Genomic DNA, 13,241 nt, shown 5'->3' on the forward strand with positions numbered 1-13,241 from the left:
GATTTCGATTGTTGAGGTCAATTGTATAAGCTGATTGTCGAGGTCAATTATCGAGGCTGATTCCGATTGTCAAGGCCAATTATATAGGCTGATTGTCGAGGTCAATTGTTAAGGCTGATTCCGATTGTCCAGGCCGATTGTCGAGGCTAGATATTGAGGCCGATTGTCGAGGCCCAATGTGATGTATATGTGGACCGTATTTGAGGCCCATTGTGATGTGTATTCAGCTCGTGTTTAAGACCCGATGTGATGTATATGAGGCCTATGTGATGAGGCCCATTGTGATGCATTTGAGGGTCAGGCGATGGAGCCCATTATGATGTATGTTAGGCTCATGTGAAAGGCCCATCATGATATGTATTAAGCTCTTGAGCAAGGCCCATGGTGTTATATATTTAGCCCTTGTGGGAGGCCATGGGTCCACTATATGTTAGGCTCTTTGTGGGGCATTCCTTGGGAGCAATGTTGGTTAAACGTCCACATTGTCGGGTCGATTGTCCATGCCAGTTATTGATATCGATTATGAGTGTGTGACGGCATAGCATCATGATACATGCTCATACGCATCATCTGCATGTTTGTTATGAGATGTGGTTGACCATTGCATTTGTCATTGGGCAGGTTGTTGTGAGACTCCCTGATAGGCGGAGGATATCTCACATAAGCATATGGTATGCGCAGGATTGATGCATGACTGGGTTGTATGACTCATGCTCCTTGCATTATGTGTTGTGATTACTGTACGCCCTAGTGACATTAGGGCTGTAACATCTTGTAACGCCCTGAAATTCGGGGGTCGAGCATAACTCAGCTCCCGAGTTCCAAAACATCACTTATGCAACATATTTGATGATGGATGTATGTTGACTGTATTAGTGCATAAAACATGGAATAGATTAAGCCAAAGCACAGATATAATTCAGGGATAAGTGAATAAAGCAAGCGAAAGACTTATAGAAATATATGTGAACAAGTGCAAATCCCTAAAGTACATACACAAACCAGGTCATAATGAAAGTGTTATTATCAAAATTACAAGTATCAAGTTACATCATTTAATTTTTCAAAAATAATCCCAGAATCCCGCGCATCAGAACAAGCTCGCTAGAACCCATCTGAAAACTGCATATAAAAGAAAGCAGCCTCATCATCATCCATCTCCCGCTCTGCCTCAGAAGTCGCATCAACATCTGCAACATCAGAACCTAAGACAGAGTCTCGTGGGTGTTTAACACCGCCCCAGAACGTGGGAGTGAGTGATCAACTCAGTGGAACAATAAGGCACTGGTTAACATGTTATCAGTTCAATTAAGCAGTAATGATAAAGCAGAACAATTAAATAAGTCCTAAGTACTCTTATTAATGCAAGGATGTATGCAAAATGATGCGTGCCCTCACGCGTACACCCTCAGCGTCTTCATCTTACGTTACGCATGATACCACCTCAAAGTGCGCCACATCTGCAAAGCACACGCAAATGCGGTGCATGGATATGATTACCAAGTTGTTATTAGTCCTTTCATACAGCAGGATTGGGAAGCTAAAGTACCTTCCTCATATCACCATCCAAACAGTGATCCATTCTAGGGTCGTCAATCCTAGACATCTCATACGATCATATGGTTGTAGGTCGTTGCAAATAGAGTTACTTGACGAACTCGACTAGCACGAGCGCACGTTGAGTTGAGCGACATAGAGTGCGCAAACACTCTACGTGGCCAAACCACTGCCGACAACTCTAATATGACTCGGGTTCGTCTAATCACGTCCTTTATGGCGAAAGCGATCTTAGCCACAACCTTAAGGCAGATTACCGATTTCCTGGACTATTCATAGTCCCAAACACATTACCCTACAACAGATATCCATATTAAATGTAGAACAGTAATGGAACAACAACTTCAATCATGTGGTACTCAAGCATTTGAAGAATATCAATTTAACATAAATGTAAGCATAAGTAAGACTTGAATTTAAATAACAAGGAATGTAACTAACATGAAGGAAATCATACACATCAATAGGAGCGTTGAGAATCACTTCTCAACACCCGCAACTAGATTGAAATATCACACTTTAGATCATTCAAACATTTCTACAAACACTTAGAATACACAATACAACATATATGACATATGTTGAAATACACACATTTGGACGATTCCTTTAACCAAGGAGTTGTCATACACATATCTAGCATACATACATGACAAATAATCATGGCAAACACAAGTGCATATTTTATACGTATACGGTACTTTATACATATACATAGAATACACAAATCTAATATAACATATGCATATCAGGAACACAACATAAACACAACATTTGGCATGTGAAATCTCATCCATAACAAGAATAAATCATTAACTGGCATTGAAAGCCTTGAAAACCATAACCTATACACTTAAAGTCCGCACCTTAAGCCAGAAAAGAACACCGAACTGATTTCAGACGAGATGTCTTCGTCAACGGCGACAAATTACCCTAAAACAAGGATAGAAATGAGATACAACAACACCAAGACTAATCTAAGCTCTAACACAGATTAAGGTTAGGTTAACTTAGCCATGCTGCTGTCAGACGCCATCGCGCCAGGCGGGCGGGCGGGCGGACAACACCCTCCCACGGCCCCTGACGTGGGCCCCACCTTGATGTTTATATGTCATCTAAGCCGTCCATATGGTGGGCCATCAGGGCAGAGAGCCCCCCTCCAAATTTCAGCCTCTTCCAAGACTCAGGTGGCCCACATCATGGGAAACAATGGGACTGAATGTCTGCCTTTGAAAACTTCTTCTGGGCCACAGAAGTTTTGGATCAATCTGAAATTTGTTTTTACTCTTCGTCCAGGTCTATGTGACCACATGGACCGATTGGATGGTGAACAAACATTATGGTGGGCCCCACGTGGGACCCACAGTGATGTATGTATTTTATTCACACCGTCCCCAGCACGGGACGGTGGAACCCACCGTGTATGTGTTCTCTCCAGGCCGTCCACGGCAGTGGACGGTGAGCTCCACCATGATTCATGTATTTATCCACACTGTCCACTGTCTGGACAGTGGACCCCATCATGATGCTTGTGTTGCATCCCCAACCGTCAATCCATTTTGCAAGCTCGTTTTAAGGCATGAGCTAAAGAATAAGTCAGATATGTGGTGATGTTGTTTTGTGACTTGGTTATGCTTGTAGTTATGCTCTATTACAAAAAAAATTTTCATACTGAAAATCCTCCTTTTAGGATCCCAAGATCGGAATCTGGTATGAGAATGCCGGAATCCGAGAATGGGGCACTACGGAGGCTGTCGGCACCGGATTCGGCGATCGGGAATTTTGTGAGCCCGTTTTCCGAGTTTGGGGCGTGACAAACTTACCCCAAGATGAACTCAGAATCGTCAGAATAACGATTCAAAGTGAAGGTTCAAAGATGTAGAAGAACAGGAAAGAATCCAAGATGATTCACCAACTTCTCTCTCACTATCTCTCTCTTTTCCACTCTCTCTCCAAGCTAGGGTTAGAGAAATTCGTATGGAAAAGAAAGCTAGGGTTTAAGGACTATAAATAGGCCTCAAATTGATGAAAATAACCCCAGGGCCAAGGTATACTTAGGGTATAACCAAAACCTGACTCTCGCGATCCAACGAAGCACTTCTGGTGGGCCTATAACCACGAAAGGTCGGACTTAAGCTCCTCGACCATGGATCTAGGTCAAGCTAAGTTTTCGTCCCGACCGGCTCTTTAGATCAGCCGTGGCGAACCACACTCAATTCAACGGTCACGAAATCTCGATCAGGTCCACAAGCATAAGGACATGCCTGGGCCACCTTTCCTGATCAGAGGGTGAAATTGGGTCAGAATCCAATGGTCGGATAGCTTAAAATCGTCGCGCAAGCGACACGACTCAGATTTCATAAAAGCTTAATAAATATCCAACCGTTCTCACACTCTTCACTCCGAACTCAATCAAATCGATCCAGAACATCACATGGACTTAATTTTCGAGGTGATGGTCAAACCCAACATGGTGACTGCAACAGCCTAAGATCATCGCTATCGGACTTTCGACGTGCGGTCCAGGTCCGATCCAGAACTTTCAAAAATTCCCCAGAACAACTGGATTTAGTGATGGATCCCAAATTTCAGAGTAACATAACGCTAACTAATCTACAAGTTTTGAGTCATGCAGATCGAATTTAAAGTGATTGATACGAATTTCACAAGCAATCGAGTATAGCGCTAATTACCCCAAAAACAACTACTTAGGGAAAGATAAGCACAAAATTTTCCAGGGTCATTATATAAGGGGTGTGCGCTACAACTGCGTCACACATACAATTTTCTAGTTGGACTAGAATTACCAAATTCATGTGGAGCCTTAAGGAGATGAATTTTGATGGGTTACAAATTCATCAACCCTTTCAACTATATAAACAAGGTTGGGTCCCCAAGCCTACATATAATTGAAACTTTTCATCCCATCACGGTGCTTCTCTAAAGTTATAATGTGAGTAAGATTTTGGGCATCTTTTCTCAGGTAGGTACATTTCATTTGGTTTCCATATTCCATGCATATCAGGGTCTTTTGCAATTCCATATATAGTTCACAGCACAAAAAAAAGTGGAGATTGAACGCTCACCTTTGAGAACTTCCAGGCTCACCGTGATGTTTTACTTGCCATCCAACTGATGAATGGAAAACACGACTGTAAGCTTATATTTGCACTATTTTATATGGTGTGGTTCCTTTGAGCTTTGGATCCGTATCATTCCTGAGACTCCGGCCTAGAATGAGCTAGAAAAACGGATGAATGGAGTGGATAAAACACATACGTCGTGGTGGGCCCCATAGAGCTTGGGCCACGTCGTGCCACACGCAATCCGCTTCCCTCGCGCCCGCACAAATAGAAAGCACATCCCTGCAGGCGGAAATTCGCGGGAAGCGCCCCTTTCAAACTCTCCACTCCGTCTTGACTCTTTCGACCTTTTGCCGCTTAAACGCGCTCGATGATTCCCAGCGGCGCATGGTAGCGGTTCCCGAGCCCAATCGCGACGATGTATGGAACGGACGGAGAGAGAATGCAGGAACGGACGATGCACCCCACCGATATCGAGAAGATCTGGCCTAATTATTTCCCCCAAACGGAGTTCTCCTCAGAAGATAACAGAAGGTTCAAGCTCATAAGGGAACTCGCCCATTTCTTATCTACTCCGCCAGCAGCACAACTCCTCCTTTCTCAGGTACCCTATCTCGACTTTGCTTACACAGAAAATTTCCCTTTCGTGGCCTTATGTTTCCATCTTTCATGTTTCTTGTCTGAAACGTGCTTCGCACGACATCTGTTTGATGAAATGAGTGTTTGATTTTGTTTCTCATTCTAGCATTTCAATGTTACGGGGTTGGGTTAAAACACTGTTTATTTTATTTTGTGTTGCTAATAAAATCATCCAGAATAAGGTGTCTAGCCTCTGCCGGTGATCTGAACTATTCAACACCTGGGCCACCACCATGGGTGGACCAAGGTGCGGCAGTTCCAGTGAGCCCCACCTTGACCTGTAAACAGATGGCTAAAAATTAAGAATACCATCCGTCACATTCACTGGGGAAAGGTCCATAAAGTCTATTAATTGGACGGTTATGACTCATCCAATTCAGTGCAATCCTTGAAGAGCAATTCTACTTGTCAAGGTAGTGTCTCATCTCCGATGTATACTGGTGTTCCAAACACACTACAATTTCAGTCAGTTCAACTGCTAAACCCTCTCTCTCTCTCTCTCCCATTCGCTTGCTCTCGTGACGTACAATTTACATCACAAAAGAATGCTGAACTGACTCAGCTAATTAGGACCACTTAAAAATGAGTTCATCTCATTTTTTAAAATTGTAATTATGTATTAGAGATCATTTTTCTTGGTAGGGATTATTAATATAACCAGAAATTTATATAAGGGTCCATTTGGTTGCAAGGCATCATGAAAGTCATGATCAATCTCCTAATTTGGTGGAAAATACCATGAACATGATATTTGATGTGGCGAAACACACCGTAATGATGGTCACTAATTCATAATGACATTGATGTTAACTAAAATGATATGAACTCATTTTTAAGTGGCAACCATGCATGCCTTAAAAGTATCTCCAAAAATAATGATTGTCGTTTGCTGGTTCAACTATTTAACGTATAACCATTCCATGAGATGAAATGGCATACAAACATTTTGAGTTGATCAAGAACTATCCATGAATTCTAAATGGGATTCAAGGAGATATCTGGATCAAGGGACGGAGATACCGGTGGTTTCCTACTATTAGAGAGATGGATATTGGATAAACTTAACGCCATGCATTTGCTGCTATTTCATCAAAATTATTAATCTCTTTGGCTGTGCCAAACATGCTTGTCCCTGGAAATCTCCCAAAATAACAGTTTCAGAATATGACTTTTTGTTATGAAGAAATCATAGGTGAGCTGAAAATGAGGTTTCCCTAAATAACTCGAACAAAGTTTAACTTGGGGTTATTTAGGAGTGAAAGAAGTTTGATGTACAATGCCCATGGGAGTTGGGACTTTCACAGGTCAATGTCATACTTTTTATTTATGGCACATGCCTGACCATCCCAATGCTTGAGCTTTTGACGTGTTGCCTAAAAAAAATTATTGCAAGGTATTAGGCATTTTACCTAGCTGCCTCACCTTATGTGGCACCTCTTCCAACTGTAGCATAAATGGTGGAAGCCACAAGTAAAAAGATGCTTAAAAGTTACCAAGAAGTTTCTTAAGCAAATAATATTTGTTCTAAGTACCAAATTATGAGAATTCCCATTTTTGGCAACACATGATTTGTAAAACAGGATAGGCTATGATGATGATTAATTACCAAATTATATCTTAGGATAAGTATAGTGAGGCCCCAAATATACATTACTATTGCAGGGATTACTTCTTATGAGACTTTGCTTAAGTATGAAATGTCTTCCAATTGAAGCTTTGTATTGGTGGCTCTTAGTAACCACTTCTTGACTTTTTTTTTTTTAAAGAAGTTAACTTCTTGCTCTGAAAAGCAACTCTTGCTAATGTTCATGCTTCATGTATAAAATACAAGATGAGCTTTTTAGCTTGCCTTACCAATGTACTTTTCTTCTTTAGATTTGATCAATTATGCTTTAATAAGCCAAACTTTTCAGCTTTTGGTGGTAAAATTTAGTTATTACCATCTCTATAGACATTCCAACTTACTGTTTTCTCAGGAGTTAGTTGACAATCCATTAACATGGAATAGGTAAAGGATGATGGTGGCCTTTGGTTTTTACCTGTTGACTTCCAGCAACTTCAAAAAATATGTGAAGTTGAGGAGTTCTATGCTGCTCTAGAGGTAGCACCTAAGGAAGCCCTCTTATGCATGGGTGCTGCAGTTCACATGGTACAAAATTTATGATTGTATGGACCTTGAAATTTCTTGCATTTCTTGCACAATATTTGCTGTTTAAGAATGACAACCCCTTTGCACTTGTAACAAGGCTTTGTTGCCCAAGTGGAAGGACTGCCAGTTGGAGGATGAGACGAGGATAAACATTCGGTTGCATAATCACCCTGAATCAACCATTGCTTTGAAGAACTTAAAAGCCTCCTATATCGGTAGCTTTTGTACATTGATTTAGTTTTCATATTTTTTCTTCTATGCTATGGTGTTGTTGGCCAATCAATACCAATTAAACAGAATAAGTGATATGAATTGCTCAAATAACAGGCAGGCTTGTTTCAGTTCGTGGTACTGTTGTCAAAGTTAGCACTGTCAGGCCTCTGGTGGTTCAAATGAATTTCGCATGTGGGAAGTGTGGAGCTGTTATTACACGTATATTTCCTGATGGGAAATATTCACCACCAATGGCTTGTGTTTTTCATGGATGCAAAAGTAGAACTTTTACCCCAATTAGATCTACTGCTCGGCCCATAGATTTTCAGAAAATAAGGCATGCACTACACTTTCCGTCTTGACCTCTGTTTCTCCTCTTGCATCTTGCATTATGCGATCTTATCAGTGATTTGCTTTTTCTTAATCCAGACTTCAGGAACTGTTGAGATTTGAGAATCATGAAGAAGGTCGAGTGCCTCGAACTGTAGAGTGTGAATTGACGGAAGATCTTGTGGATGCATGCATCCCTGGTGATGTGATGACAGTTACTGGGATTATAAAAGTAATTAACAATTATATGGATGTTGGAGGAGGTAAGGTATTTCAGATGCTCATGCAGTGCAGAATGAATATATATATATATATATATATATATATATATATTATCGAGTGCAAACATTTTCAACAAAATTGTGGTGCAAATGGGTGTTGTGGGCCCCACTGTGATGCATTGAACATATCCACTCTGGCCATCTCCCACACCCTCCTGCGATTAACCATTTGACCAAAAATGGAGCCAATCCATGACTTAGGTGGGTTACACGAGCAGGTATAATTGACGGGATGCCCACCCTTGATTCTCATAGAGGGCCCACCATGCTGTGTACATGCCATCCTATCCATAGATATGAAACATTTGCACTAGATGATGGCATACCTTAAAATTCAGGCCATTTTGTAACTTGGGTGGGGCAACTGCAAATCAATGGTGGGTGTCTCCCTCCAAACTTGTACATCTGTAACCGCCACAATACATCTGTAACAGTCACAATGGTATCGTTGAAACTTGCTTGAACTCGTTTCCACTAGAATTATGTTAAAAATGTTTGCACTAGATTTTATATGCATGCACACATGCACCCACACACACATACATATACGTATATACATACACACACATATCACACACACATATCTCTCTCTCTCTCTCTCTCTCTCTGTGTCTCATTGCCTTTTATCTTCTAATTCCTAGTTCTATTCATACAACATGATTTTGAGCTGTCGCTAAGCAATTGGTGCGTGCATGTGTGGTTCTATTCATACAATGTGATTTAGAATAGTCACTGAGCAATTGGTGCGTGTGCGTGTGTCATTGGTTCTATCTTCTAATTCTTAGTTCTATTCATACAACATGATTTTGAATACTGACTGAACAATTGGTATTTGTTGAATTAATTGTTTTCATAGGGGAACCCATGATATTCATTGTACCATAAAATCCACAACTTCTTGTTTCTGGAAGTTTATTTGTAAGGCTGGTAATTGGCTGCGTTTGGGCTTAGCAAAATTAAATTTTGAACAGGGCCAGCGAAAGTCTCCACCCAACTAGTTCAAAAGCCAGGCCTGAGCCTGACCTATTGCCAGCCAAATCAAATTTTGAACAGCAATCCTCCTAGATTGATGATAAGTACGGTTAAGCTTGGCAGTGGAAATTATTTGGAATAAGTTTCATTTGCCAAAATCTATATTGGAGAGAAGATAAAGCTTGGCTGCTGTTAATGATGATTGACGTGGGCCGTGCAGTTGTACGGTCCACCTGGATGATTGTAATAAGGGCTGTGCAACTCATAGTCTTTCATGTTGATCATGTTGCCCCTTGGTCTGTATTGGGTGCACTTAAGGTGCATAAGTCATATTGTAATGAGTATTATTGTCTTTTTTGGTTCTATTCTCTTTTTCTCTTGTTTGCATCCTTTTTTTCCTTCTTTCTCTTCTACACAAAACTACATGGTATTAGAGCGGTGATCGATCTAATCTAGATCTCTTTCTTCCCTCTCAATTCATAACCTCCTTTTCTTTTCTTCTTTTGTTATTCATATTTCCTTTATGGTGAGAGTTCCTTAAAAACTTATGGTTTCTTTTCTTCGGTGAGCCATTGTTTGTAATGGCCTACATGTCAAGTTGTGAATGGTGTGTTCCTAATCATCACTCTTCCTCATGTTCAATTGGAACATGTTGGGAGTTGATGCTGGATGATCTGGGGGGGGGAGAGAGAGAGAGAGGACATGAAAATTAAATATGATATGTAAGATTTCAGGCTTTAGATCATACTAATTTAGAAACAATCACAAAAAAATTCCACATCTCACATAAGATCAAGCATTCAACAAGGGGAATCTACGAGGGTCCAAGCCTACATATGTTAGGGTTGGATCAATTAAAAATTAAGACCAAACAATGCTTAAAGGAGAGTAGATTCATCCGCTCTTGCAAAGGATTATTCCCCAATCCAAGGGATTCACCATGTTTCAACTTGGGAAAGCCTAGGGTTTGCGAAAATGGAATAGAACTTGGAATTTAGGATTATTTAGGGTTAGGGTTAGGGATTTAAGGCGAGAGAGGAGAGGATTAGAGGAGAGGGAAGAGCCTGAAAATAGTCCACACGTGTGGACAACAATCTGCCCCAAGCGCACGTGCGTGGGGCCCACGAATCCGGGATTGGCCGCCTAGGGTGTGGTTGGCTAGGGATGAGCCACCCACACACCAAATTTCAGGCCGATCGGGTGTACGGTCTGTGCACGGTGCTTCGCCAAATTTTAGCCCTCTTGGAGGGCCTGATTTTGCAAATCTACTGTAAAGGAAGGATTGGCTGCAAAAGGGGGTGAATTTGAAGATTGGATGGCTGTGGGAGATGATGAATATTAATGGTAGGAGGTGGGGGCGATTTGGGATGGGTGTGGTTTCGCACCACGGTAGTTAGCCCTTCGAAGAAGGGATGGTTTCGCACCCAATTAGATTCCTTAACTCAGAGAATTAGAGAAGCAGGAAAACACAAAAATTTATTCATAATATTCGATGAGAAAAAATCTACATGGGATTGCCTATTTATAAGAAAACCCTAAACCCCAAAAGCCGCGCCATTTGCGCACACTATTACTTAGAGACAAAGTAACAAAAATAACATCTAATCAATGCAATCAAAACTAACCAAAATTCAAAGTCTTAGATTATCTAGGGTAGTGGGCCACGATTATGAGATCCAATGGTGGGATCCACATGATGATCGGGTCCACTCAAAGGAACCATAGCACAACCCTCTAACTAAGAGGCCCTCCATCGATGTCGTCATCGATTCAGATCGATGGTGGGGCCTTCCTCCTCCTTGCGTATGTGCTTAGGGGGGCGCGCATATGCGCGTGATGACCCCATCAACTCTCCTCTGATGCGAAGATTTCTCCACTGGCGAAACAAAACTCCTAAACCCCTCTAAGATGTTATGATCAATTCATTGAAGCTCCTCCTCAGTGAGCCACGTACTATCTGAAGCTGGGCGTGACTTCCACTTAACCAAGTACTTTTGAAACCGCCGTCTAACGTTGATACTATCTAATGGTCCAGAATATCCTCTATCTCCTCTTTGGGTGTGGGAAGGGTAGGTATGAGAGGTAGAGGCTGGGAAGAAGAGTCGGGAAGAGGCCATGGATCAAGGGCAAGGTCTGGGGAATCAGGATGGTTAGGCGAAAGGCCGGACAATGTATCTGTGGCCCCTTGAAATGCAATTAGATCCTCCACATTGAATGTGGAACTAATTCCCATAGAAGGTGAAAGATCTACCACATACGCATTGAGACCGTTTCGTTTTATAATTTTGAATGGTCTAGCACTAGCGCATGTAATTTATGAACGGCTCCCCGAGGGTACCGCTCTGGCCTGATGCGGACCATCGCAGAGTCCCATACATTGAATTCCTTGAAACGTTTATGTTGGTCTGCAGAAAGTTTATACTAGTAGTGATCTTTCGCCTGATTTCTTGATGTAATGAATGAATGTGATGTGCAAAGGACTCTGCAGACTCTGATGGCCTATGGGACGGTGACATAGGGACAAGATCAATAGGCTTCCTTGGTTTATAACCAGTAACGACTTCAAAAGGACTTAAACCTATGGACATATTGACAGAACAATTAAATGCAAACTCGGCTATAGGTAGTGCGGTGTCTCACGTCTTGGTGTACTCTCCCACTAAACATCTGAGCAAACTCCCTAGGCTCCTATTGACCACCTCAGTTTAACCATCGGTCTGAGGGTGGTAGGGAGAAGAAAATTAGAGCCTAGTATTCATCATATGCCATAATGTCTTCCAAAAATAACTCATGAATCGCATGTCACGGTCAGACACTATGGTTTTTGGTAACCCGTGAAGTTTGAACCTCACTAGAGAACAGCTTTGCAACATGAGATGCGTCAGAGGTCTTAGAACAAGGAATGAAGTGGGTCATTTTAGAAAAACGGTCCATGACAACAGATATGAAATCGTGTTTCCAAATAGTCTTGGGGAGCCCAAGCACGAAGTCCCTACTGATGTCCTGCCAAGGGATGAATGAAACTGACAAAGGTGTGTATAATCCCATATTTTACTTTTTTCGCTTTGACAGTTGACAAGTACAACATTGCTCTATAATTTTGGCCACATTTCGCTTGAGGCTTGGCCAATAGAACCTATCCTCCACTAGGGCAATGGTCTTGTCTCGACCAAAATGACCCACGCCCCCTCCTGAATGTAACTCTCAGACAAGAAAATCGCGGAGGGAGGTGCGCGGTATGCACAAGCGATCACTCATAAACAAATATCCGTCTAAAATCAAGTACTCATTGCTAGCTCTTGACAGATTCTCTAACAACGACGTGTACGCAACTCCAAAATCTGGACACTTAGAATAGTCCTCCTTGACACGCTCGAGGCCCGTGACTTCGACACTCATGAAATTGAGTAACGTGACTCGACGACTCAATGCGTCGGTAGACTTATTCTCTACATGGCCTTGTGCTTAAGCACAAAAGTTTACTCTTGAAGGAATTGGACCCATTTGCCTATGGTTTAATTTCTTCTGAGAGTTCAGATATCTCAAGGTCTCGTGATCTAAAAACAAGACGAATTCTTGCGGCAATAGATAGTGACGCCAGTGGCGTAGTAATTGCACTACCGTGTAGAATTCTTTGTCATAGGTGGAGTATTTTTGCTTCGCCTCATTCAGTTTCTCACTAAAAAAGGTGATAAGTTGCCCTTCCTGACTAAGTACTCCTCCTATGCCGATTCCTGATGCGTTGCATGCAACTTAAAAAACATTCGAAAAATCTGGAAGTTGCGTGACTAGAGCTTCGGTCATCCTGACCTTTATCTCCTTGAAGGCTTTCGAGGCTGCCTTAGTCCATTGAAACTCTCATTTTTTTATGCAATCCATGATGGGAGCCATAATGGAACTGAAGTCTCGAATGAATCGCCTATAAAAGGTGGCTAAGCCGTGAAAGTTGCGCACCTTGTGAATATTGCGGGGTTCAGGCCAATTGACAATGGCTTTGACCTTCTCAGGATCCGCCGA

At 41.8% G+C, this 13,241-nt stretch overlaps 1 protein-coding gene across 4 annotated transcripts in view; it reads left to right on the forward strand.

The window, feature by feature from the left end:
* The first annotated feature begins 4,624 nt into the window (after positions 1-4,624).
* Positions 4,625-13,241, forward strand: part of LOC131253246 (probable DNA helicase MCM8) — a 58,213-nt gene continuing 49,596 nt past the window's right edge. Inside the window, exons 1-5 of one of the 4 annotated variants that reach the window (XM_058254172.1) lie at positions 4,625-5,244; positions 7,288-7,428; positions 7,526-7,643; positions 7,756-7,978; positions 8,071-8,234. In XM_058254172.1, the coding sequence (XP_058110155.1) occupies positions 5,059-5,244; positions 7,288-7,428; positions 7,526-7,643; positions 7,756-7,978; positions 8,071-8,234 (832 nt within the window). In that variant the 5' untranslated portion in view covers positions 4,625-5,058. Of the gene's footprint in view, positions 5,245-7,255; positions 7,429-7,525; positions 7,644-7,755; positions 7,979-8,070; positions 8,235-13,241 lie in introns of all 4 variants that reach the window. The other 3 variants (XM_058254173.1, XM_058254171.1, XM_058254174.1) reach the window with 3 other exon arrangements.

The sequence above is a fragment of the Magnolia sinica genome, chromosome 8, assembly GCF_029962835.1.
Source record: "Magnolia sinica isolate HGM2019 chromosome 8, MsV1, whole genome shotgun sequence".
NCBI lineage: Eukaryota > Viridiplantae > Streptophyta > Magnoliopsida > Magnoliales > Magnoliaceae > Magnolia > Magnolia sinica.